Here is a 27,137-nt window from a genome sequence, read left to right as displayed (position 1 = left end):
AATTATATGAACAAGTCTACGTAAATGTCTATAGATATACCTATACCAATATCTACATAACGGCATATACCTACATAGGTATATCCCGTTTAAATGAAGGGAATATTAGATAGGTTTTCTTAAATTTCATTCGACATTGCCAAAAACTATAGGCACAGTAAAATTAGCTTGGAGTGTTACGGACTATTTTAGATTCACATACTTAGATATATCACCGAATTTAGCGACATAATAGTTTTAGCATCCGTAGTGGTCACAAAAAAATGCTTCAATTATAATAAAGATATACATACAATATAACACTCCTGTATTATGTCAATAATTCGATGAGCTTTTGGGCGAAGCTTATAAAAAGTTTAATGTAACAAAGAGCAAGCTACTCAGTGAAATGGCATTTTTACTAAGGTTTCATTGACAATATGCTTTTTCCATAAAGAAATAGGTACCTATATGGGCACAAAATATAATACATAGATATCAGCGCTTGCCAAAGAATTTAGTAGAAAAGTACAGATTCAGTATAAAATGTAGAACGCAAACAAACTGCTTTAGTGTATTTGCTAAGAACCGAAACGTATCTTCGAATTATGATATATCATTATTATCATAATTGTTCAATAGCAGGTTTGTTACTGAATTGTTAATTTAGTCTACTACAAACAATAAGACCGCTAATATATAGTCAAATATGTTGTGATGGACTCCGATTGACGCAATTCGAAAAATAGCGGGGCCTAACAAGCAAATGTATCTTTTTCTTTTCCTTATAAACCTAACGACTAACCGAATGTATATCAACAGCCTTAATCGATCGATTGTTATGTGATTGGGCGGTAAGGACGTATTTACCTAAACACGTATATGTAAAAAGGATGGACAATGGATGCACAATTCTTATTATACTCAAATAGATATGGTGCCGTGCATGTAGTGATATCATCTATACATATAAATAAAATTGGAGTGTCTGTTTGTAATATTGAAAAATAACTAACTATAAAAAAAACTAACTAAAGAAATACGAAGTCGCGGGTACAGCTAGTTCATAATAAATTCGACGAATATTAACTAGGTTCTTTTACTCCAGAGAGTAATTATATAGTTATACCAAATATACATACAAACAGCAACAGTCCTTATATATGTGTGTACACCGAAAGGTCGGATATGTTTGTCGATTCCGTCAATCATTAATAGTCGATTACTGAAAACAAAATGTTATATATTAATACAATAATTCTTAATATAATATTTCTGAAAACAATTGGTCAAACTGCCTAACTAGAAATTATTTTTAGGAATGCTATACATTGATGAATGATGAAAAAATGACAAATAGACATTAAAGAAACTAAAATAAGTCTACTTATCAGAAATAACGATGCAGTAATTCCCTATTAGACAAACATGATTTATATCATAGTTACAATATTGAACGTACCTTTATTTTCGGTCGTACAGCTAATGTCAACTTCTGTACTAAATGCGTGGCAACAGCTGTAAATAAATATAGGTTTTATATTATTAGAGGAAAGTGACCAAATATGAGATAGTATCCCTAATATGGAGTACGTCCAATTCTCTCAATTGGATATTCACACAAATAAATAAACAGAGTTTTTCTACCTCTTTCTACTCCCATTTACGCTTACAAATTATAGCGTGTCAATCGAGGAAGACTTTTCGTCGTTGTGACAGTGTTTTATTTTATCACTACCACATAAGTTTCTAAGTTGTGTATTTACAGATGTATAGGAATGGGATCTTGTAGATTATTATATTGTAATGTTGGCATAAACAGAGAAATTATTTGTAAAACAAAATATTATTTGTAAAAAATAGTTTTCAGCTGAAGGACTTGTATTCATGGTCATAAATTATTTTAAAGTATTTCACTATGAATATTTATAAGCTGTATCAAACAGCTGCTTATTATAGCTTAAGTATATTAAAAATATATAAATAATGTACGTATACAAAAGTAAAAAGAGAAATGATATAGTGACTGTGTACTGACTGGTAATGGAGCCGAGGCCTCGAACCCTGGTGCGGGGCTCCAGCAGCAACAGGTATATAGGCACCGCCGTGAGGATCATGAGGCAGCCGATGCCGGTCTCGGCCGGAGACGCCACCGCCGGCACCGCCACCACCAGGATCGTGCACACTATGTACACCGCTGCACACGCATTTAACATTACTAGTCGTCCAATGCACCAAAAATAACTAATCTTATTAATATTATAATCGCGAAATCGTTTGTGAGTATGGATGGATGTTTGTTAATCTTTCACGTAAAAAGTACTGAACGGATTTCGTCGAAACTTTACAGTAATATAGATTATACGTCAGATTATCACATAGGTTATAATTTAAAAAGATATTAAGTAAATTGGACGAATGATGAATGATGATTTTGATATAATGATTTCAAGTAAGTGGTTAACGATAAGTATTTAAATAGTAAAATCTTACCAGGGAAAATCAGGTTAACTTTGATGGGTCGCTCGAGGTTGGGCTGCGTGTATCTCAACACAGGCAGACACACCACCGCCGCACCAATACTCAGCTGTCGCCAAAACAAAGATCAGATAAGATAGTTTAACTATGAACCTTTATACAGTTATAAAAACTTAACAGACCGTTCGACCCCCAAAAAGAATGCCACTAAGTTGGTCCAATTATGTTTTTAAACTATACTGATACACATATAATTTCTTTGAAATCGGTCCAGCCGTTTAGGAGTTACGTAACATGTACAGAACAAGAATTACATATATACATTAAGATTTTGTTTATATTTTTAACATATCAAGAATTTAGAGCTAGCGTAAAGAAATCTCAGCTTTACCTGTAGAAAGTGGCAACTAACACCGTTATCATGTCCTCAAGAGACACTCGTGATATTATAATTTCTTAAAACTGGTACTAGTCTGTGTACCTAATAGTTTTAATGCCCTATGTCAATTACCCTTAAAACCGAAACAACTTAGAGAAAGATTTTTGTTTCGGAGTATTCTAATGCTGGACTGGACACTGGTCTTTTCAGTTTCACTAGACGATAGGGGGCGAGTACAGATGGCACTCCAAACCCGCGCAAGGCCTTATGGAGCGGCTGAAGGCCAACTCCCGCCTGACAGATACACATACAACTACATATATATATATATACATTTTATATAGTGGTATAAAATGTATTGATGTCCTTGTTTAGGATGCCGATAATGGTATACAGACCCATGTAGCGAAGCCGACGTAATTGATGAGCGCGTAGATGTCAGAGACGGTGAGGTAGAGAAGGGAGAGTAGAGCGACCGCAAGTACTGCGGGCGCGGGGGTCGCTCGAGATGACACCATCGTTAGCATCTCCGGCATCTGCCCTTGGGCTGCCCCCGCATAGAATAATCTGCAGCACACATACCATGGAAAAAAATATTGTAATTAGTTTTGCATTCATAGTATGTATTAGTATTAAATTACTTTTTGAACCCATTCCGGTGTATATCCGTACGCTTAATTCTGATTTATTTACAAAATAGTTCATTATTGTTTTCTTTTTTATTGGTTAACTTATTTCCACTTAACCAATAAAGTGTATTTTTAGTAACCATCTCTTTCCTAAAGTTGTCTAGAAAAGATTGCGTTAGCAACAAGAACGCCTTTTTTTATCTATTGTTTCTGTTTGTAAACCTATGGATAATAAAAAAAATCTCCCATACGCTCCCTTAGCACAAGTAGAGCTATGCAAACCTCAAACAAATTTATTGAATATTTTATGTCCTTACCGTGTTTTTTCCAGTCCACTCTAATGTTGTTGGCCGTATTTGGTCTTTATAGCTTCGATACGATAAGGGGCGAGTGCAGATGGAACTTCAAACCCGCGGAAGGTCTTATGGGACGGCTGAAGATCAACACCCACCTGACAGATACGACTCTCGCCTGACTGATGTAATTCCCGCCTAACGGATATGAGTACTTACCGTGATGAAGTGAGAAGTACGCCGTTGACAGCGCCAAAAGTTGACGCAGCGACAAACAAAGGTATAGAGAGGGCGAACCAGCCGAATAACCGTTCGGCAAATGTCACAGCCACCGCTGCCGAACCCAGCACCTGATGCAACAAACATAAACATATCAATTACCAACCTGATCATATCTTTATAGTTATTTACTAGCTATACCCGCGACTTCGTCCAGGTGGAATTTAACTTTATTTTTCTAAAATAAAAGTAGCCTAAGTTACTCCTTATTACATCAGCTACCCTCCAATTAATGGGATAAAGGCAAGGCAATGATGATGACTGCCAATAAAAGTCCCATCAAAATCGATTCAGCCATTTCAGAGATTAGCCGAAACAAACAGACAGACAGACGATAATTTAAAAAATTTTTATTTTGGTGTAAGTATATGCCGTATTTATATTCATATGCGTGCAATAAACAACGGTTATTTCAATATAACAAACAGGCACTCCAAATTTATTTATATGTATACATAGATTAGTGGGGTGACTCGATTTCGGGCGGGGTCTCACAACTTTGTGAGTTTAGTCTATATTTATAAAATACGAGTTCTTCTATAATATTAGAATACTGATGTTGTAGGTACTACTGGTTCGATTTTGATAGTCTTTTACTTTTAGATGGCCCTTTTATCAAGGACGGTATACAATAGACTATATAACATTACAATTTAAATAGGCATAGAAATTGTAAGGTACGGAGGTACGATATGTCCTCCAGAGTGGCAACGCATTAGCCATATCACGGTAGTTACGTGATAATCTAATATAGTGCTCTTTTATAATGTGGGCCGTTAGATGATTTGCCATTCAAATTACATAAAAATTGCGTGTAATTACCTCAGTAGGCGACAAGGTAGTGTAGAACGCGACATTGGTGAAGGTGTACACGATGGTCACCAGTGAACAGGAGATGGCTATCGCACGGGGCAAGTTTCGTACGGGATCCTTCAATTCCTCTATTATGAAGTTCAAATAATTCCTGTTAAAGTAATATATAGTAAATATAGATACATATGTAATAAATATGTTGACTTTTTGAACGGTAAGAAAAAACTTTTACGTGGAGAAATCGATATTTTTTAATATTAGGTAATAAAGTTTTCAAGACAAAAAGTAATATGTACTATTATAAATTTGATATTTTGAGTATTTATTAGAGAAAATAGACCATGATGTATTTGATAACAATTTTATAATATATTGTATGCATATTTTTTTAATGTCGTACCATATTTCCGCTTTGAAATTATAACACGATGTTTAAAGTTTATAAGTTAATGATGATGTACATATTAATAATAAAACAATATTTATTACTAGTATTATTATAACCTAATTGTACAACTAATAATAATATACTAAAAGTAATATTATATACTGGACAAATATTTGTGATAATTATACATGTTAACGTCCAAAAGTTTAAAATTTAATGTCGCTATTTTATTTCAACAGAGACAATTCTGCATAGATTGTGCATAGATAGAACATGCAACACACTCAATATATATACAAACGTAATAAAAAACGGATTTTCACAATTTTTAATCGATATCCAATAGTTTAATATTATTTAACCCAGTTTTTAAGTTATACGCATACTGGCCATGTGTGACTGAGGTGATGCCTGCCTAGAATGCAACCCGCATTCTAGATTTCTTATTAATTTCATTAGTACTTATTTCATATAATACAGTTATCACAGTTGGAATAGTCAGATGTTTTGCTCAGTTGCGGTAATACATTAGTATTTGAAAACCCTACACTGCTGAAGTGTAGGTGAAGTGTAGGCTAGTGTAGTATAGTGTAGAATATACTCCACTGGGTATATTCGAATGGATCTATATACTTAGAACTACCCTAAAACGAAAATGTATTCATTTACCATCCATTGTAAGCAAACAGTCCAGAATAGAAGGAGAGAGCAATAGATGTGACATCACTAGTTGTACCCTCAAAGGAGAAGTGCTCCACTTTACCTGGAAAAAAAGTAGTATTTATTTAACTTTAATGCACAAAAACAACGTGTACATATGGCGGATTTAATATCTTACGGCGTTATCTACCCGTCAACTATGACCAACCAACTTACCTACATATTTCAGATCTATATAAAGAAAAATCAATTGCCAAATATATTTATGTAAGTTGGATGTCACTTCATAAAAGCTGCCTTCTTTTAACCATTATTTCTTATATAAGCTTTGTCTAACGATTACCAATAGGTAATCGTTAGACAAAGCTTGATTAAAACAAAGTTCAAAAATCATACGCAAATGTACAATATTCGTATAACCTTTTAAGTTTTATTTCTTTTCTGCTATGGGTAAACTTATAGTTTACTTTAATAATAATAATAAACTCAGAACAAATCACACAACGATACGAACGCAAAGATAAGCTAGCAAAAATTTGGTTATGAGTACTAAATAACTTATACAAATGTTTATGCCGCGCGAGGAATCGAACGTAGTAAGGTGGTGTGCTAAACTGCTAGACCACCGGCATATTTATTTTCATGTTTTCAATGAACATTCAAACATGCTATCAACTATAATATTTATGTGTATATGCACAAAATACACGTGTGATGCGGACTAACCTTTCACACGGTAAGCATTGTAACCGGAGCCGGCTAGATTGGTGCAATCATCTAATAACATACGGTCTGTCCGTCTGTCCGCCGACGCCTTCCTTCCATTAAGAACACTCAATAGCTTATTGCGGTACACTCAATTAATATACAAAGAGTTACGATATGACAGACATCAGGGTGGTGAGATCCTAGTACGAAGCTGATTTGAATGTAGTTAGGAATATAATATAGGTATGTAATATTATGTTATCTGTGATATAGGTAACTAGCTGACCCGCGCAACTTCCTCTGCATCACACTTACCTACATCTCAGATTTATGTAGATTTGGTAGACTGAATAGTTCACTATACGACTTGTTTTATCTATGCGATGTCTATGATAGGTATGTAGATATTATATCATGTATGTATATCATAATCATAACCCAGGGCTTTATGCAGGGCTCCGTTTAATCCCTTATTAAGTAGAGATTGAACATTTTTTTAATGCATACATTAAGAAAACATGTTGGTTTATTACCCTGATATACACCTAAGAAGTCCTGAGTTCAAGCCTAGCCGACAGCAAATAATATTTTGTGTATCTGATAGAAAAGAAATATTAAAGAATTTTGTCGCCTTTTTGTTATTGTTCTGTATATTGCAGACTTCATTCACAAGATAAGTTTGATAAGGGGACTGGTTAACACCAGTGATGGGTCACTGACATAATAACAATAGACTGTCAGGTCTTAAAATAAATGCTGTTTTCGTAAAATAAATCTCCAATTTTAATTATTAAAAAAATGAATTTTTTTTTCAGAAGGCATGTAGGCTATCCTGGGATACAGAATTTACGTATTTTTTTGTCGAACCACCATAACATTGTTACATCCAGTAACGTTCCTTTGTTAATTTACTAAGGACTTATACCTATGTTAAACACATTATTTTGTCAGTCTATCATTACCGTTTTATTATTTTCAGAAAGTCATAGGCACTAACTTATTCTAATTCTACGAACATACAAAATTATATGGACATGAACAAGTGGTGGAAGAACTTTATAATTAATAGAAATTGTTCTTTTCAATTTTCTGTACAAGATTTCTATAAGTAATCAGTAACTCATCGCTGTGATGTACGCAGACTTCTAACGCCATATGTAGGAGAGTTGCTAAAAAAATACTATTATCTAATGTATACGAAACGCTAAAATTGCATGTATAACAGGCAAAATTTTTAAACTCGTTAATATTATTTCTCTATTTTACACGTCACATTTGTTAACCACGTATATATACTATTATATTAAGCTGCTGTTTGAATATTTGTTATTTAATCAGGTGGTCACAAAGTTATCATCTTTTTGTTTAAACAGTACCGGTTAATGATAGTATATATGCTATATGCTAAATTGTTACGTTACCTACATATATTACTGAATATAGGTATTGTTACATAACTGACTAAGTATAGGTAATTAAGTATTATTTTCACCACGTACGAGGATATCCTTATTATTCCTAATAATTCAGACCGCATTAAATACCTTTAAGATAAAAAATAAATTTAAGCAAAATTTAACCAAATTTAATTCATACGTGTACGTGTAGCAAAATTTTTTTACGAAAACCCCTTTTTACGAAAATTACGGGGATAGGGGAGAAAGAAATTTCGCACACCTGTAGCTTATATAAGGAAGAAGTGCGCAGTGCGAATATTTTTTTTAAATTATGCAAAAAAAGTACATTAAATCAATAAAAAAATTGTATTTGAAACACACGCATATGTCAAATTGAGAAATAGAACAATTTCCGCGATGCCATCGGATCTCAAGTTATGCAGAGTTTGTGTTCTCAGTACTAAAGAACTGATATAAAATACTTAAGCATATTGACATATTGGCATATATACATAACATACATAAGAAACACCCAATCGATACAAACAAACATACTCAATGTAATGTAGTGCAAGGCAATGTGCTAAACAATTAAATTATTGAAAGATACTTCACATATTTTCAGAAGTATTTAATATTTTTATTATATAGATTCTTAACTAACTTTTTTAACTAATTAAGTATTTGTTATATCATTAATATTATACAAATTAATTATCTGCAACAGATATGTTGTAATTCATTATTCAAAGCTCCTGTACTATCTACGTATTTATTAGTAGTTTTACTTTGCATTCTAAATTTCTCGATTATTCCAAACAATTGCTTCTACCGAATGATATTGACACCCGGACAGAAGATCCAATTTGCAGCACAAATTGACTTATCTCTTTACGGTCGTTTTCTTTATTGCTAGTGACAGACTTCGTAGGCGATATTATGCTATTCATTGTCTGTCGAGCGCGAGTTCATTCCGTACAATATATATGTAAATACAAGCTATAAATAGAATTTGTACAAATATCTGTTCCACCTATTTCAGCCGCCAAGCAGTTCGATTTGTATGTTTCGGGTGGAGAGTGAGATGTAGGTATATTAGGCGCCAAATGATGATGTGTGTATGTGATACTGTTTTTAAGTATTTGATGACGATCAAGTTGATTTGATATTTCAGTTATGAAATATTCACAAAACCACAATCATAATCAGAGGTAACGACTATTTCCATTGAGCATCCTAATATATTCGTATAATCACCTAGTAGACAACTTATTATATTTATACATACTCAATCAGCTTTATGGATATAGTAGCATGTACTGGCTATATCGCCTGCGTATGGTGATTAAGGTTCCTTTTCAGTCAGATACAGATGTTTTACGATAAGAATTGGTTAGACGACCTTTTCAGGGGTCTATACAGAACTCTTATCTTTTTCTATATAATACTAGCTGACCCAGCAAACGTTATTTTGCCATATAAATTAAAATCGCTATTAAAAAATATAAAAAAATAGCACCAATGAAAAATAGATAGAAGCCGATTCTCAGACCAACTGATTTCTGATGTATGCATTTACAAAAAAATATATATAGTTAATTATTTGCATCAGATATCTTGTGTCCATGACATAAGCACTGCTTAGCTTGGGTCTAGATGGCGCTGTTGTTAATTCTCCTGGGTTATTATGAATAAATTTCATTAGTATACATTTTTATGTAATGAAATATAACATTTTCTTTATTGGTTTATGAAACATACATAACAGCCTATAATAGTGCACTTGTTCAAATTAAATTTACGAAGGTCGATATAAAATGTTCAAGGTTTATTAATAATTTTAAAATGTGTTTATATCGCAATGGTGTGCTATGAAATTAATATTAATACAAAGTAATTCAGATTGATACGATCAACAGATATATCAGAAATCACTGCATCACGATGGAGAATCATGGATTTTAATAGTGACACCATCTGACTAATAGTTTAACGATAATAGGTCAAATACTTGGAACTAGTAGCTGCTACATCTGTAGTTGATTCGAATTCTCAAAACGAACTTCAAGATCAATTTACGAAAACCAGCGATTCTTGTCTCAACGACCGTTTGTTTATACAATGTTTTCTTTATTTTTTCTACCAATATAAGCCACATATTATCTTTTATGTATATAGATATGACAATTTATTATTAGTTCGTGTCTTTATTTTCGTATTTATAGCCGTTGTATGCACGTTGTAGCACAGAATGCACGATCATTAAAAGAGAACGGACATACAAAGAAATACTCGTATTAGTAGTTAATAAGACAGCCTCGGTGGTTTAGCGGTTTAGCACGCTGCTTTACTTCGGATGGCCGCCGGTTCGATTCAATCTCTTATGGTGCAAACATTTGTATTCATGTTTGTGATTGTTTACATCGGTCTAGGTATTTTCAGTCTATATGATGTATGTAGGTACAAAAAAAATATAAGCATTTATATCAGTTGTCTAGTACTCATAACACAAGCTCTGCTTATCGTGGGACTAGATAACCCTGTGTTAATTCTCTAGGGTTATTTATTTAATTAATACCTAATAGGAGTAATATTGTCCTGGCTATTGAGTTTTATATAAAACTGTGACTACACTACTCATTTAATATAAAAAGGAATCAGTATGCTCGGTCCTTGGAAGTACCCGAGATATACTTTGTACAAAGTCGTCTTCGTCATCTGTCTCAAATACATTAGTCATCAAACAGCTTGCTTCGTAAGACGTGTTTCGATTACAGTGTGAGATAAAACAATGATATTACGGATATACAGAGGCATTTTAGTCCTTCGAAATGGTAACGCATAAGTATAGGGATTCCTCGGAAAGCACATGACGACATGACCTCCGTAGAGCTATTAGGTTGTCTCTGCTATCTTATAGAATTAACATACCTTTACAAAGTTGGTAAATTCCAGTGGCGATTATAATGAACAGGGCTAGGAGTTTGGCGTAGGTGAACCAGTCTTGGACCCTGGTAGCTGCGCGCACTGACCAACAGTTCACAAACGTCAGCAACACTGGAACAGACGAAATTATTGATTACAAATTTAGACAAAGTAATTGGTCGGAATTTCATAGATGGTATGAAATTCCTAGGATATTAGTGATATGTGTTTCGCAGCTTAAAGTCTTAGTAAAATCCTTATTATGTTATCCAAAACTGTCCTGTAAATCTACCTATTCGAAATCAGATGCACCCTACCTAACTGGCTTGGCTATTATATTTAGCACATGATCAATACGAATAAAATATTAATGTGTATCTAGGAATGTCTGCGTTGTCTATTATTAATTGTTTCGAACGATATCAATAAAGAATAACTAGTATCTAAAGTCAATATCGCAATGGCCGATTGACTCCATGTGATGAGGAAGAATCAAATCAATGCAAAGTACAAAAAAATGTTTATAAAATGAATCTACCTATAGAATTAATCAACCTATTAGAAACTTTTGAATTACACGAAGATACATCTCAATTTGAGAACGTTATCTACTCGTATTTATGTTGTAGTGTACAGTGTACCAACCATATAAGTACATATATCTATAACGCATAATCTATAGTAGGTAATAAATGCAGTCTATAACATATTAAAAGTAGTAATAAACTAAAAAAAGTTAAATAATGATAAAACAATTATACATATATTTAGCTATGTTGTATCTTACATTCTTAATTTAGTTTTACCTCATGTTATTCTATAATACTTCTACATACTACATAATACTTCCTATACATCAAACTAATGAATGTAAGATGAATAGCCCCTACTTATGTATTATACACATCAAAACTTTATTGGTTTATCAATAGGTATCACTATTCTTGAATGACCAAAGTTGAACTACTAGTATTAATATTATAAATCGAAAAATTGGACTGATTTAAGTTTGTCTTCCTTTTAACTGTTCACTGTGCTTTTCACATAGATAATATTATATATCATCAATATTCATCTCGTATAAATTAGTCTAAAATCTCGTATAAAATAAATATAAAACATCACGATCTTAACATTTCATTTGTAAAGAAATATTATTAAATTTAACCTGGAATTCATCAAATTAAATCTTATCGAGTCCATCAGTAGATATATGGAATGGAATTTGTAAACATTACTATACATATAATGCGCAGAAATTGACACCCCGACTCAATTTATAAATTGCATTTATATTGTAATATCGACTTTATCGACAGTATATAACGTGCATATAGGATTAGAAGTTTAATAAAATCTAACTCGACAACCCATTTCACATGTTAAGATAAGTTCAAGTTGCTATTTCTGCGAATTGGTTTCGGTCACTAATCATATTATTGTTTCAACTTATTTTGAAATATTTACTACCTACCACGTCGGTAATTATATATTTTTCATATCATAGACAAAACATTTTTCTAATTACTTATAAAAATATTCGAAATAAAATTGTTTCAAATTAATCAAAAGTATACTCGTACATAAAAATTTTAAAATATTATAAATGTTAACATCCACTACTATTACATACAATCTACTATTTCGTTAGACCACTATCTATAAAATTTGTATTAAAAAGACAGTTTAAAGCTAAATAGACATTTTAACATCACTAAAAGAACACTATCGGAATATAACATGAAAACCTAATTCAATATTGAATAGTGAAATATATTCTCAAGGTTAAAAGGGGTTTCAATGTATTTAAAATAATTAATACCTATAGGGTAATTACAGTGATTCCGTCATAATGTTAAAAATGCATTTGTAATCAACTTAAGTGCCCTTACTATAAACACATACAATTTTTCTCTAACTTAATCTATAAAAACATTGATCACATTTTCTTTCTAGAATAAAGTGAACCGCGTCCATCTCTAAAATTCTCTTGCTCTAAATATTGTCTGATTCCATCATGGTGTTCTGTTTATATTTCCTGTTGAAATCCGACTTATTTTTTCTTTATTATATGACTACTCCTGAGTTCGGATATATACTAATTATTACTAGATTATGCGCTACATATATGTTTGGTGCACTATACACTACAATGTTTTCAATAGGCACTTATTTGCGATGAATAGGACACACGATTTTATAGATTCCATTCCTTATTGTACCAAATGATAAGAGGGCTCGTTATATAGCCTTCCTCCTATCCACCTTCCCCTCCATCAAAATCCAATTTATTCTTTAATATTCCCCTTTATATTATTTCCAATATACTCTATACTATATCATACCATTTATACTAGTAAAATAACTCTGAACGTCTTTTAAAATTAAACTAAATGCCTTTTTATGACTAACAACATTATAAAAAAAAAGAGTAACCATAAAACTTACATATACAGCAAGCAGCCAGTAACCTGGTGGCGTCTTCAGGCGGATCGCATTCTGGAAACAGTGGCTTTAGTACGTAGACACTGAACGTCAACGCCACAATTGCCTGTTGAATGAAAATTAATATCATTCATTCATAGAATATAATATTTTCTGTCTCTTGGAAATGGAAACAATATACTAATTCCTACCTTTACCTCAGTATTTATAGTAGGTATATTTATATATATACCGATATTAGAAATAGGATTTCTTTTTGTTTGGTTATGAATGAACTTAAAAATTATTAAAACAATTTTATACGAGAAGGATACCTATAGAAAACTTCAATATTACCGAGTAGCATATTTCCATCGACTTTCTTTTATTGAAATCTCTACAACATGAAGTTATTGCATCCGTCTGTAGCCGGGGCCAGTAGTACGAAAAGCTAGTATTTTTTAATACAATAAATCTGGCTTAATTGGAAATTGTCAATAATATCAAGTAATTTAAAACAAGGCTATATATAATCCTTCACTAACTTAAATAAATACTACTGGCCGACAAGGTAGGTACAGTTTTTATATGTTCGTAAACATACTTGTCAACAAATCCCACGTTGGGCGCCAATAATAATTTCATTTACAATGAAAATAAATGCTTTTTATTTCAGTAGCAACATTTTCTCAATACTCGCGTTGAAATCCGTTAACCCACGCTAGCAAGATTTACATTTGCGTAGGTTTTGACCTCGTAACATCAAATAACGTAGGTTGTATGCCTTCAATTTCAGACAGTACACTCGCTCAAAGGCTTTCAGAGGATTTACGTAATTACTTAATCAATATCGCTATGAAACAAATTATTTATTTTACGTCCGTATTTTTATATTTGTATTTCTGACTTTATACTGAAAGTCAATCAGTATAAAAACAAAAAGAATGCATATCATGTAAAGATAAATTACATAAGTCGAAATGCTTTATCTATGGAGATCTACATAGGACTCAACTATCAGAAGTAACATAGAACTCTGATTAAAATAGTGTTGTTTAGACTACACAACTATATCTAAGTATGAAATAACCCTTCAGTTGGTTATTTAGTTTTAGTTGCTTTAAACTAGTGGCAACCAATTTTGAAACTGATATTTATATCATGCGATATCTGCTTAGCTTAAGGCTTATCTCAATCTGCAGTTCATCAAATAGTTTAATTAAATCAAAACTAGAAAAGAACTCGACTGTTGTTGTTAACATAATATTGGACATTGTAAACTAAGTATTATCTATTAACAGATCAAAACCTTTAGAATTACCAAACATAAAGTCTGCTAAATTGACGGCATTGCTTAAATTTATCGGATAAACACTAAGCCACGTACAAATCGGAGGCCTTCATGTATAATGAAGGCGACGAATTGGCGCCACCCTCGATATTATGGTCAGTTGTAATGCAATAAAAAACTAAATGCAAGCGACGGCTCTGCCCGCGTGAATACAGGTAAAAAATATTCAACTGATAATCTAAGACGTTTTCTATGTAACCACCAAATTTATTTGGAATCCATACATTACTTGTCCATGAAACAGTAACAAACAATATCCATTCATCCTCCCAAACTACATAAAAGAGTCGTTTTTGCAACATTTATGTACGACATTCTCTTATGTAAACCTCGAAAACGTTTAACTATTATTTTAATGTTGTATGTTATTATATCTACAACATTAAAATAACTTAATTGAATTAGCATCTGTTAAAAATTTTGTTTCATTTACCTGCGAACAAGGCCTGACTATCATGCACTCAATCCAAAGTCGTATAAATGCAGCAAACGGCCCGAACGTCTCCATTATGTACGCGTAATCAGCACCGCTGCGTCGGATCATTGTGCCCAGTTCTGCGTAGCAATATGCACCTATCTGCAAAAAACATACTTGTTATAATATAATTTAACAATACATTTTATTTCACATAAAGAAAATAACTGTAATAGAAATAAAATTACTATGAAACTAATACGGGAGTGAGCTGTTTAATAACTAAGATTCCAAAAACATGTCATCAATAGAAATAATAAATCTTTCTTTTTTTTAATTTATTGATATTATTATTATATATAAATAAATATTATAATAAGTAACGTTACGTGCTTTCGTTTTATTTTGCAAGATGGTAATTAATGAAAGCAATTGCATAGTAAAAATACCTATATAACAAAAAAGGTACTTATTATATAGAGTAACTACGTACATTATGTTAATAGGTAATTTCGATCTAGCACAGGTATTTTTGAGCAACCTGTTATCTACATACATAAAAATAGATGAAACTACTTTCATCTATTTTTCATCAATTTCATTAATATAGATATATTTATCGAACAGCCTTCTTTTATAAAATCTGCGAATATATTATAGAATCTTATACCAAATTTTCTACAAAACGATAATCTACATCCTCAATAAGAAGTTTTGTGATTATACCACTCAAACATCTTTCCAAATATTTCTAATTTAAGTTTAGATGCAGGGTTACGTATTCAAAAGAATATCTTATACAAATATTATGTCAATTTAGTAATAGTATAGATGTTATTAATAGTAATTTGTTTGTTTAATCTGTACGTTTAGCTAATGCTATCAATGTTCGCTTATCAACAGCCATGTGTCACGATTGTCCGGCGTGGTGCTTTAATGTATATATCTTTTAAACATTTTCTCATCAATATTAACTAAATGCCCTTTTTATTAATGAAATATGTACTGGTTTGATAAAAGACTGAATAAAAGATTGACTGGAATAAAAGGTAGCCTAATGTCATCTTAAATATAATAAATGTTATGGCGAATGCTCGAGCCGTTAAAACCCAAAAGTAATAAATTTACTTGCATATTTATAATATTAATAAAAATATAACACAGTACAAATATGTCAAATAAATTAACAAAAAAGAATGAGTCTAATTTATATTAGAAGCTCAAAACTAAAATAAATAATTATAACAAGGAAATAAAGAAGCATTCAAGAATCGCAACAAATTTGTTTTTAAAAATACCCACAGGAACATTAGATTTAATGGTTCTGTGAAGCTCGGAAAATAAAGTAGAATTATTAGATATTAATATATATTTATGAGAAGAAACATTACCAAGGAGAGTTCATTATTTTGGTATTAAAAGTAAGCACACCCTCTGGGAAAATCTTAAACATGATCAATTTAAAAGACTTTTAAGATAATAAACGTTGGATGTTTATTATACTCTGCCTTTAATTCATTAAAAAAAAGAGATAATATTACAATTAAAAATCCATTTCAATATTATAAATTTAAAAGTGTGTTTGTATATTTTTATAGACAGTGTGTCTAATAATGTGTCTACTTCTGATGGTAGTAGGTATCTATAAATATAGAAGGAATCCAATTCCAAGGATGCTGGCTAGGTTATCTCGCTGTATTTATGATATTATTGATTTATTTTAACTATTGCAATTATTACATACGATTATTATTTATACTGGATTCAATTATGTGGGTACTAGCTGTACCCGCAACTTCGTCTACTTTTTGAGACACATATAAGATAGTCCATATCCATCCAGGCCCCTCATTCCCACTGGGCCCCCTAGTATAGTCTAGGCCCTACTCTATTACCAAACGATAACTGATAACTACTCTACTCTCGCCTGAAAACCAGTCTTAATTTGTTAAGACTGTTCTTACCGGCCATAGTCAATTTATTCGTTTTTGTATTTTTTTATAAATGTCTAGCAAGAACTAGAACCCCTCATCACATAACGACGTTTTAAAATTATTTTTGCCTGGATTGTTTTGAAGGTAGGTCATCGCCATATACATCTCTAAAGAGTCATGTTCAAAAATGACTTTGTCTATTCTAACAAAATAATACTTTATTACAAATGTCATAGGTGCCCCATTATCCTAACGTGCCCAAGGTCTCTAATAGATGAAAAACAGTCCTGTATCCCTCCTCGTGATACAATCTATTTTCATGTATATTTTCAATATCTATATGGATCCATCCAGCCGTTCAGACGTGAAAAGGTGACATACAGACAATAAGAAATACTTTAGAATATAAAATCTTACTATGAATTGTAAAATATTGGCATTTGTGTTTAATAAAATATTTTTTTTATTTTGATCAAAAGAGTAATAACTCACCATACTGAATACCCCAGAAGCGATCCACACCAACAAACTAGCGTTCACAGACCCTGTATACTTGAGTACACCAGTCGGTGATACAAATATGCCACTACCGATGATCGACCCCACGATGACCGTGATCCCGTTGAGGAGCGACATCTTAGCTTCCAGTGCACCGCCATCTTTACCCTCCGACTCTTCAAGGTCTGATTTAAGGGCTTCGCTTTCGCAGTCTTCTTCTTTACTTTTTCTTTTTGGGGACCTGTTGAAGAGTAATATTTACGTTACTTCCCGAGGTCAACCATTGAGAATACCACTTCATATGTAAAGATAAAAAAATACCACAAAGAATAAGTGTATTTTTAAATTTTTATTCGATGAGATTTGACGGTGTCCTTTATAACAATACCTACAAATAATAATTGTTACCTATAAATGATAAATGTTGCCTATATAAATAATAATAGACCATGGAAACTTAGGATAAGTTTATATAGTTTTTTCTAACAGCACGCCTCTGTATGTATGAGCTGCCACTAAGTGATTATCTTATAGGAGCAAAGCGCTCACTGCTGCTTTACCATAGATATACTCGTAGTGAGCCCATGGGAGAGTGGTCGTCGATCCGTTCAGACTTAATTTGTACCTGTATATACTTGTTATGTATCCATAGGTACGGTACAGTAGGTATAGTTCCTATAAAGGCGAATTACACAAAACTCTACCATCAGTAAAAATGAAACAAAAACAAGTTCGATGCTCCAGGACGCAGTGCGTCTGGAATTGATTGGATAATGTTTGATAATATGTTACTAAGTGCGTTATGACGCATATGTTAGTAATAAATACAGTTTCAAATTTATAATGAAAATAATCTAATAAAAATATAAATTGCTGTATTCCGTGGTTTTGCAAGTGAGGATAATGTTTTTTACCATCTAGAAAAATTATCAGAATAAATTAGAATTTTTTAATATAGTCATGTAATAAATTCAGTGATTTCTCGAACCTACCTGGGACCCGGTTCAGTAGTATTTGGAGCATCTTATTCATCTCTATAAATTTATTATTAAGATGCTATGTGTGGCAAAAACTAAAATATGGAATTTAGTGCAACTTTCCAAGCATAATTGAGTAATGAACATTAAAAGTCACATACATATATAATAAAACGTTAATAGTTAAAGATGTAAAAACACTACTTCATCAACATTTATATCTTCTTATTTTAAGTTTTCGGCATTTGTTAGAATGGAGGCGAATGCACTGGGGTCTCTATCTATATATTTATTAATGGTATTCATATAACCGTAATACTAAAAAATAGCTGTTGGTACCTACACTAGATTATTATATACATAGTTATTACTCGCTTAAAAAACCGAGAATATTCTGAAAAATCTAAAAAATAATTCCGCATTCTATGTATATATTCGCAATTACTGTAATTTAAGTGTATATACATTAAGTGTAAATCGAACGTTAAGAACATCTCCGCCATAAAGGGCTTTCATACCTCATTGATCTTAAACAGCGTATTTAGTAATAGATTTTAATAACAACTGAAGAGCAACTAATTTTCTGTACTATTATCAGTTCATATAAAAGTGTATTTATAAATTTTGAAAAAGTAGGCAATTTACAAGACATAAAATTTAACAAGATATGTTGCATGATCAATATCTGTTGTAATAGCTAAGTTATATTACTGATATCACGCAACATGCTTAATTTTAGGCAAGGTAAGGTAATTAAATAAATCAAGATTAGATTTAATTAGTAAAAACCTTAAATTAATTAGACAACAATAGCTTAAATATAACGTACGTTACGTAAACGTAAGCAAGTATAGTTGGTAGAACAAATTATAGAAGTCGACTTCATACTGAGCTCAGAATGACAGTTTAAACAGATCAAAGTAACATTTAAAATCGTTACAATGCTTGAATTGTAAGGTAATGAATCTATACATATAAATAAAAATTGAGTGTCTGTTTATATATTTATTTAATATTGAAATAACCGTTTTTTACTATACGCATATGAATATAAATATGGTACGTACACCAAAATAACATTTTTTACAATTTTTGTCTGTCTGTATGTTTGTTCCGGCTAATCTCTGAAATGGCTGGACCAATTTTGACGGGATTTTTATTGGCAGGTAGCTGATGTAATAATGATTAACTTCGGCTAAGTTACTCCTTATAACATCTTATCACTTTTATTTTAGAAAAATAAAGTTAAATTCCACGCGGCCGAAGTCGCGCTTACAGGTAGTCAAACATAAGATTTATTTACATTCTACATATTTCAAATGTCAATGTGAAACAATCTCGTAGAAAGTGCTACGTAGACGTCTACGAGAAATCTTGTGTTCACAAATATAAATCTCAAAGGCACAAAATATACAAAATTTTATAAACGTATAAAAGTAAAGTCATTCAATTCTATTCAATTATTCTGGTATTATACATATTATATTGAAATAAAGTCAAATAATATTTATTCATATTAGACCTATTGAACTCTTAAGCAACTACGAAAAATATACGAGTATTTTAAATTCTAATTTTAGGTAATGTGTTTGTTGATAATATTTATTAATGTGACGACATACTAATAACTATTATCATATTATAACTATGTATGTTATAATTATTGTTTACTAATATTATAATAATACAATAAAATTAAAGAACAGATTTCCTGTGATAAGATATACCGGAAAAGATACATAAGAACACATAACTCAAAATAGAGTAAAATATATATACCTAAGAAAATCAATAGATTTCTATAAAATTACATACTTCTTTTTAGTAGATCTACTAATCTCAATATATTTTTTTCTAATCTTTTAAGCCATGAATAATATATGAATACTTTTTTTATGTAACCGAACGGAATTTGTAATAATAAGAAACAGGGTCAAATGAATTCTTTACGATTCGCTGGAATTCGTTCTACAGCCTTTATTGCATAGCTAATATGTATAATAAGGACTACCATGCACAATATATACATATATCTACGTCTATAGTTGATAATGCTCTGACTACTCTCTTTAGGATTACAGGACATTTATTTGTTTGTTTAGGACAAGGCATAGAACCACCGCCTTGTTTATAATTTTTTTATGAGCAAGTCGGTGACAACTTTCCTAATAGGCATCTGTTCGTTTATTATTTTTATTTTAAAATCTTATATGCTCACTGAACGCTGCTATTTTCTGACTCCGGTATATAGTACAAGTAAAAGCAATGTCAGGCCTATTCAAACTAAATGCAAGGGTGTATAGAAATCGGTAACCGGTCTTGGCAAGGGGTGTCTCAAGGACGTGTATTTGGACCACCATTGTTTGGATTATGCTATAGCATTTGGTAGAATTTTTTTGTGTGTTGCCAAAAGTGTTTATGTACCTACTCGTATATATGCGGACCTTAGAAATGCATTGACATGAAATAATCAACATTGAATATACTGACTTATATACATGTGACTATTAATGCAGAAGCTTTAAATATGTATACACTTCAAGTACCTAATTGGAATGGCATACAAGCTGACAGCCTATATGATGTTAAAATGAACAGCACTACGGACATCACGTTAACATGTGATACCCGTTATATATCTCATGCCTTATTAACTTGTATAACTTACATTTATAAATTCCGTGAAATTATTTAAAATTAGCAGGTCTTCCATTCATTGTTCAAATCTATTATTAAATTTTACGTTTTATCAACAAATTGATATTATGTAAGTCAATAACAAAACAAAACGACGTAAACGGGAATGATATCATAAGGTCACTAGAGTAAATAAATGACGAGACCCAACTGATAATCTTTGGATGTGAGTGATGTGACTTCGTTATACTACATAGGTGATCTTCTACTTTCAAATAACTGGAATAGCATCAAATCACCTGTTGGCTAATTAGTATTACAGTTACAAACCAAATTTAGAAATATTGTACTATATAATAAATTCTGTTTGTAATTGAAAATATAAAATGATAGGTATGATCAGTTTTGATGAGGTAGAACCTTCAGCTATGTTGTGTATAGCGCGGATCTAAATATATCATATTATAACTACCTTATAAGTATCGTCGGTATCGATCTGCTCTTGTTGTGCAGGACGAAATTTATAATGTTTTTTTTCAAAGTTTCTAATCAGTCAATATAGGTAGCAAACAAGAAACAAAAGAATTTGACTGCTTCGGTGGCCTAGCAGTTAAGCACACCGCCTCACCGTGATCGCTTGTTCGATTCCTGGCACGCTACTAATATGTTTAGTCATGACTATAGTCGTTTCTGTCGGTCTGGGTTTTTTGTATATTTATTATGTATTCATTTACAAAAGTTTTTGTCTAAGTATTTATATCCATTGTCTAGTACCCATAAAACAAGCTCTGTTCAGCTTGAGGCTAGATGGCGTTTTGTGCTTTGTCCTGAGACATCATTATTACTATAAATGGATTTTCAGATTTACAATATTACTAAGAAAGGTTGTCCCTAAAATCTATTTCAATATTGCGATGCTTTGTTTGATAGACATGAACTAACAAACCCTGAATTATTCCTGCAAATAAGATTATTATGCGAACGGAACATGTCATGTCTAATAATTTGCCACCCCGATCCGTCCCATAATGAGTTGACCATGAACTAAGTGTCCTTATACAGCCCATATACTCATAGTAACGAAGGCTGACTGTGTGGCGAGTTGTTTTTGTTGGTTTTAGCACGGTTAAGCTTAAGTGTGCAAACAAAGTGTAGTGAGTGATGAATATCGGCTGCCGGCATCAGATTTCTTACTTTACTTTTTGCTCGTTATTAATTACTTTATTCATTGTTTTTGACGCAATTATTTTGCTTTTCTTAAAATATGATCCATTTTGAATTATACTCGTTAAAATAAGTAGTTGAAGCGATTTTGTAAATTATAGGCCTAATATTGGCTTAGCCGCGCAACTTCATCTGTTTCAAACTTACTTGATATTTATCATTTATATTTCGCCCAATTTACATAATATATTTATAAATTGTAGCCTATGCGTTATTCCGATCTATAAGCTATATTACTTTAAAATTTCATCAAAATCCGTTTCGTAATTTTATGTGAAAGCGTAACAAACATCCATCCATACTCACAAGCTTTTGCGTTTATAATATTAGTAGGATTTATAAAAATTCCGGTAAAACTGTTAATATGGCCACAATGGGTTGGATTCCGATAAATCTTTATTTAAATAACTGACGCTTAAATGTGCTAATATATTTATTAATTATTAACGTCAAACTGAAACGTGACGTCATAACATGTGTTTTCGGTATTTTCTTTTATTGTTGATTAATTAATAGGGTACGGACTACTTATTACAGTTTTGTTCTGTATGCAGCAGTAGGAGTAGTTGCTGTTTATAGATTGCATTAGTTGACCTTGTAGAGATTAGTGGTACTATGTTAACCACATCATTGTTAGTTGGTCCTGCCATCTCTTTTATTTCTAAATAAGATAATTATCGCCTGTTTTCACTTATTCCATTATCACCACTTTAATTAAAGTGTAGTTAAATCAGTAATAACTTATATTTTTAGTATTTGAAGCTGGAACAATTGAAGGCTGGAATATACATACATATATTCATCATCTCCAAGGTTAATACCGGCGTCTCTGCTTAGTGGATTGGGCTTTATCTTACTTCATCTGATGGTAAATGATGGCAAGACCTAGGATGTAGCGCGCTTACCCATATTCTACATATACCCTGCTTATTTTCTGCCGTATAATAGCTTATTTGTATGTTAAAGCGTAGAGAGTCTGACATAGCTGGTAGAAAATATAACAAAAATATAAATACGTGTTCATTTTGGGCCCTAAATTAGAAATTAAAGTTGTGCCTATATGATACCTACATAGATATCTTCATTCGAAAAATATAAGATGAAATATTTAGTGACAAAGAATTTAGAGAATAGTTAAAAACTGCATTAGATGCAGATTATATTTTACAATACCAAAAATATATATATTCCAATATTAACATAGAATAGATCTTAAAAATATAGTATAAATAGGTAGATACAGTTAAACCGTATAGTTCTAAGTTATTTTTATGTATATGTACCTATTTTCTTTTTGTGACTGTTCCTTATACTTAATCAGTGTTTTGTCTTACATACATTGTAAAAAGAATAGTGAAATGGTACCCTGTACTGGTCTTTTTTTCGATCTCCGTTACTAGATATATCCAAACAAAACAATAGTACGACGACATCCAAACAATTTATAGTTATAAACAGACCTTTATCTACAATATCATGAAGGACAGAACTAATGTAAAAGATCTATAAAAATTAAAAGCATCATTCGTTATCACTTACAACCATTAAATGAACTCTATTTATTTTTCCATTTATTCTTTTCATGTCAGTAAATGTAAGTATTTATAATTATAACGTTTTAGTTAAAACTGAAAGTAATTAGCAACTACTAAATAACCAAGGTTAGTGTCTATGTAATAGGCATTGAATGCAATTAAAATATAATTACTTTTCATATTTAAAATATTATAGATAAGTATATTCATTCAACGATGTCTTTGACCGAATCTATTGACCGAACGCAACCGGCTGAAAGGACCAATGCCCGGATAAACACCCCTATTTCAGACCACGGACGAGACAAGCCAAGCGGGCGTTGCCACGTGGCACCTACGGGGCGATCGATGCAACCACGTGGTCGTCTGACGCAACATCCGTCGTGGATCGCAAACTGGACTATTTTGAAAAATTTTGGAAGATAAACATAAGGTCAATATATATTTTTTTATTTGGAAAGTTACTGTGCTGATTTACAGTTAATAAATTAAAGATCAATATTTTTAGATGTAAATTAATGTATAATGAGCATTTATAATAAAATACTCATTTTTGTAATAATTTCATATGAGGCTGTCAGATAGGTACACATGCAAAGAACTGGAATTCTCATTTCAGTAGGAATATTTTAGTTAAAATAGGATCTCTTGTATTAATTTAGTTGCAATACAACGTGGATTCAGAAATAAATGTCACCGAAGATATTAATCCTGGAAGGACTTTATTCTTTCAATTTTTATATAGTATACCTATTAGTAGCATAAATCATTAGGAAACGGCATCTACTAACATATTGAAATAGTTATTGTGATATTTTATCTACATACACTTATTTCAAAGTAAACTTCGGACCTCATTTGTATCTGCGCTAATGCAATCGTCAAACGTTTCCTGATTTCTCATATCGCAGTCTGGAGAGCAATTTAAACATTTTCGTCAACCGACTGTATTATTGCATAGACATTTAGGTAAAGTGTAAAACTCATTATATTAAGTGTGTAACTATTTGCTTCATTCATTTGTTTCACTGCTAAACAAACGCCTGTGTTTTACATATGCCTTCACATATGGCTCCTGAAAAAATATTGAGAATGGTATTGTCTTTCTAAACTGAAATATAGCGAAATCGTGCTTCCACGTAGTAACTTAAATAGAACCATGGGTAATAATCGAATTTGTTTGTTACTGTTGTATACTAGTCCATTAATATCAAACAATATTATGATTCATGTAAAGCAGTATTTGTAGACCACCGCTCTTGAATTTATGAAGGTCGCTGTCTAGTAAGTATTCTACTTCTGCCCATACTGTTGTGATTATAGCCTATTTAAAAAATTCACCAATGTCTAACATGATTTTGCCTTCTTCCTCTACAGTCTCTAATAGTGCAGCAGCAGCAGTCCCTACGTGTTGTTTAGAATTAAGAAATTAGGATTACCTACGTATAGGTACCTAATCTATCTTTGAATTGGATTAAAAATTTATTGAATTTACGAAAGTTAGTTAAAAGAGAGTCTAGCGATAAGTCAGTGTACCAGTATACTATAAAAACAAATATAAACAATATTACATTGTACATATTAAAGTTGTTAAATAATATAGATATTCAAAGAAGAAGGAATAAAAAGAACATTGAACGATGCTTTTCTTCCATATTTCTATACTTAAATAACAGTTTTATTTCGTTGCAGTTGTATGTAGTTAATTTTGTTATTGTAACGATATATGAAAAACAGCGCATATCTGCTATGGTATTATTAATCTTGAGCCTTAACCATCCACACAATATATATCGTGCCCACAGAATCTACCACACGATGGAGTCGTCATCTCTAGAGTTCAAGTATTCTCTGCAGTTCCTTACTTTTCAAAGGTGAAGGTTTGCGTCAGTATGATAATTTTTAAAATGCGATATATTTCATTATATTTACAAATTCACAATCAAACTTCGTACTAAGACACTTCGTCTGATAGAAACCTGATTGTTTTGTGGTTCATCGATGATTGATAGATAAATATTCAGAAAACTTAATGTTTCGGAACGGTGCGTGGCGGATTGGTCGGTCACAGATTCACAGTTCGTTATGACTCGATACGGCACGATATTTTAATTTCTAGTATTTAAAAAGATGTTAATACTCGTAGCATGGACGCAGTTCGCGTTGTTTCTGCGTTTACTTCAACCACGCAGCGGAATTTCTAAAGTTTATTATAATATCGTTTACACTTAGGTATATACATTTTAATTTTTCAGAAGATTTGTACATACATTTTATAGTCATATATTATATGTATACAATCTGTGTAAAATATAAAAATATGGATGAATACTACGTGTATTAGAACCAAATAGTGTCGTATGTACACACCTTTATAAGCAATCTAGGGTAAAAAAATTGCCTAATAACACTGTACTTCGCGATGTAGGTAAAGAATATATAGTATAGGTGTGATTGTGAGATGAAAATCCGAGATGTGAATAAATAAATTTATGTAGGTATTCTATACTAGCATTATTTTTTATTTCTGTTTAAATTAGTTAATTGATTTACTAAATTTCAAAATAATATCATAAAACAGGAAGTCTGCTTAGCATGACAAAATGTCAATGTCATGTTCTAATAATCTCATTTAAAACATTTTATAAGAGCTTGAGCAATGTAAAAACCAGTTTCCGGCAATAAATGAAATATGGAAATAATATATTAAAAACTTAATTTTATTATAGGCCAACATAAATTAAATTAGGTAGGTACTTTGTAATATTTACTTTTATTAAAAATCAGAGTAGTCGCTCGCACAAAAAAAATAATAGTAATAAAATCAGTATTATGTTAGAATTTATTATAATACAAAATATTTTATTAAATATATCATTTTATTAGAGAATACATACGCACGAATTTCGCCAAAAATATATAATTATTCTCATTAAGCATGAGAATAAAGAACAAAACGTGTAATAATATACAAATTAATTATACTTACATTTTGTGATTTATTTATTGACCTCCTATAATCACTAATATAATATTTAATTAAATGTTTGTGTTATAAAACACTACACAGATATATATTTTCCCGCCTTTTTGCGGTAGAACGACTAAGCCCGCCAACTCGGGCTACGAGACTGCCGTGCGCCAATTTTGAATGAGAAGGGAGATCGCCTTTGCTTATGTGTAAAGAGAAAAACATATGAATGTATTGAACGCC

The 27,137-nt window shown here is 31.5% G+C and overlaps 1 protein-coding gene across 1 annotated transcript; it reads right to left on the bottom strand.

The window, feature by feature from the left end:
• Positions 1 to 925: 925 nt before the first annotated feature.
• LOC131841287 (large neutral amino acids transporter small subunit 1) lies at positions 926 to 27,040 on the bottom strand. The gene is made up of 13 exons (XM_059189596.1): positions 26,913 to 27,040; positions 17,545 to 17,791; positions 15,137 to 15,280; positions 13,377 to 13,479; positions 10,935 to 11,060; positions 5,908 to 6,001; positions 4,860 to 5,001; positions 3,978 to 4,108; positions 3,235 to 3,403; positions 2,473 to 2,566; positions 2,018 to 2,176; positions 1,442 to 1,497; positions 926 to 1,204 (listed from the first exon to the last, which is right to left on the bottom strand). Coding segments are annotated over exons 1-13 (1,470 nt in total). The 5' UTR covers positions 26,915 to 27,040; the 3' UTR covers positions 926 to 1,201.
• Between the last annotated feature and the right edge of the window lie 97 nt (positions 27,041 to 27,137).

The sequence above is a fragment of the Achroia grisella genome, unplaced genomic scaffold (assembly GCF_030625045.1).
Source record: "Achroia grisella isolate CSIRO2021 unplaced genomic scaffold, CSIRO_AGI_Agris_v1 utg1576, whole genome shotgun sequence".
NCBI classification, from domain to species: Eukaryota; Metazoa; Arthropoda; class Insecta; order Lepidoptera; family Pyralidae; genus Achroia; species Achroia grisella.
This window is presented reverse-complemented; position numbering and strand designations above follow the sequence as displayed.

Bases quoted from the DNA above. Each gene is read 5' to 3' on its own strand.
- LOC131841287 (XM_059189596.1), bottom strand. The intron at 4,109-4,859 runs GTAATTACACGC...TTGTTGCATCAG, and splicing joins CTACCTTGTCGCCTACTGAG to GTGCTGGGTTCGGCAGCGGT. The intron at 3,404-3,977 runs GTAAGTACTCAT...TGTGTGCTGCAG, and splicing joins GTACTTCTCACTTCATCACG to ATTATTCTATGCGGGGGCAG.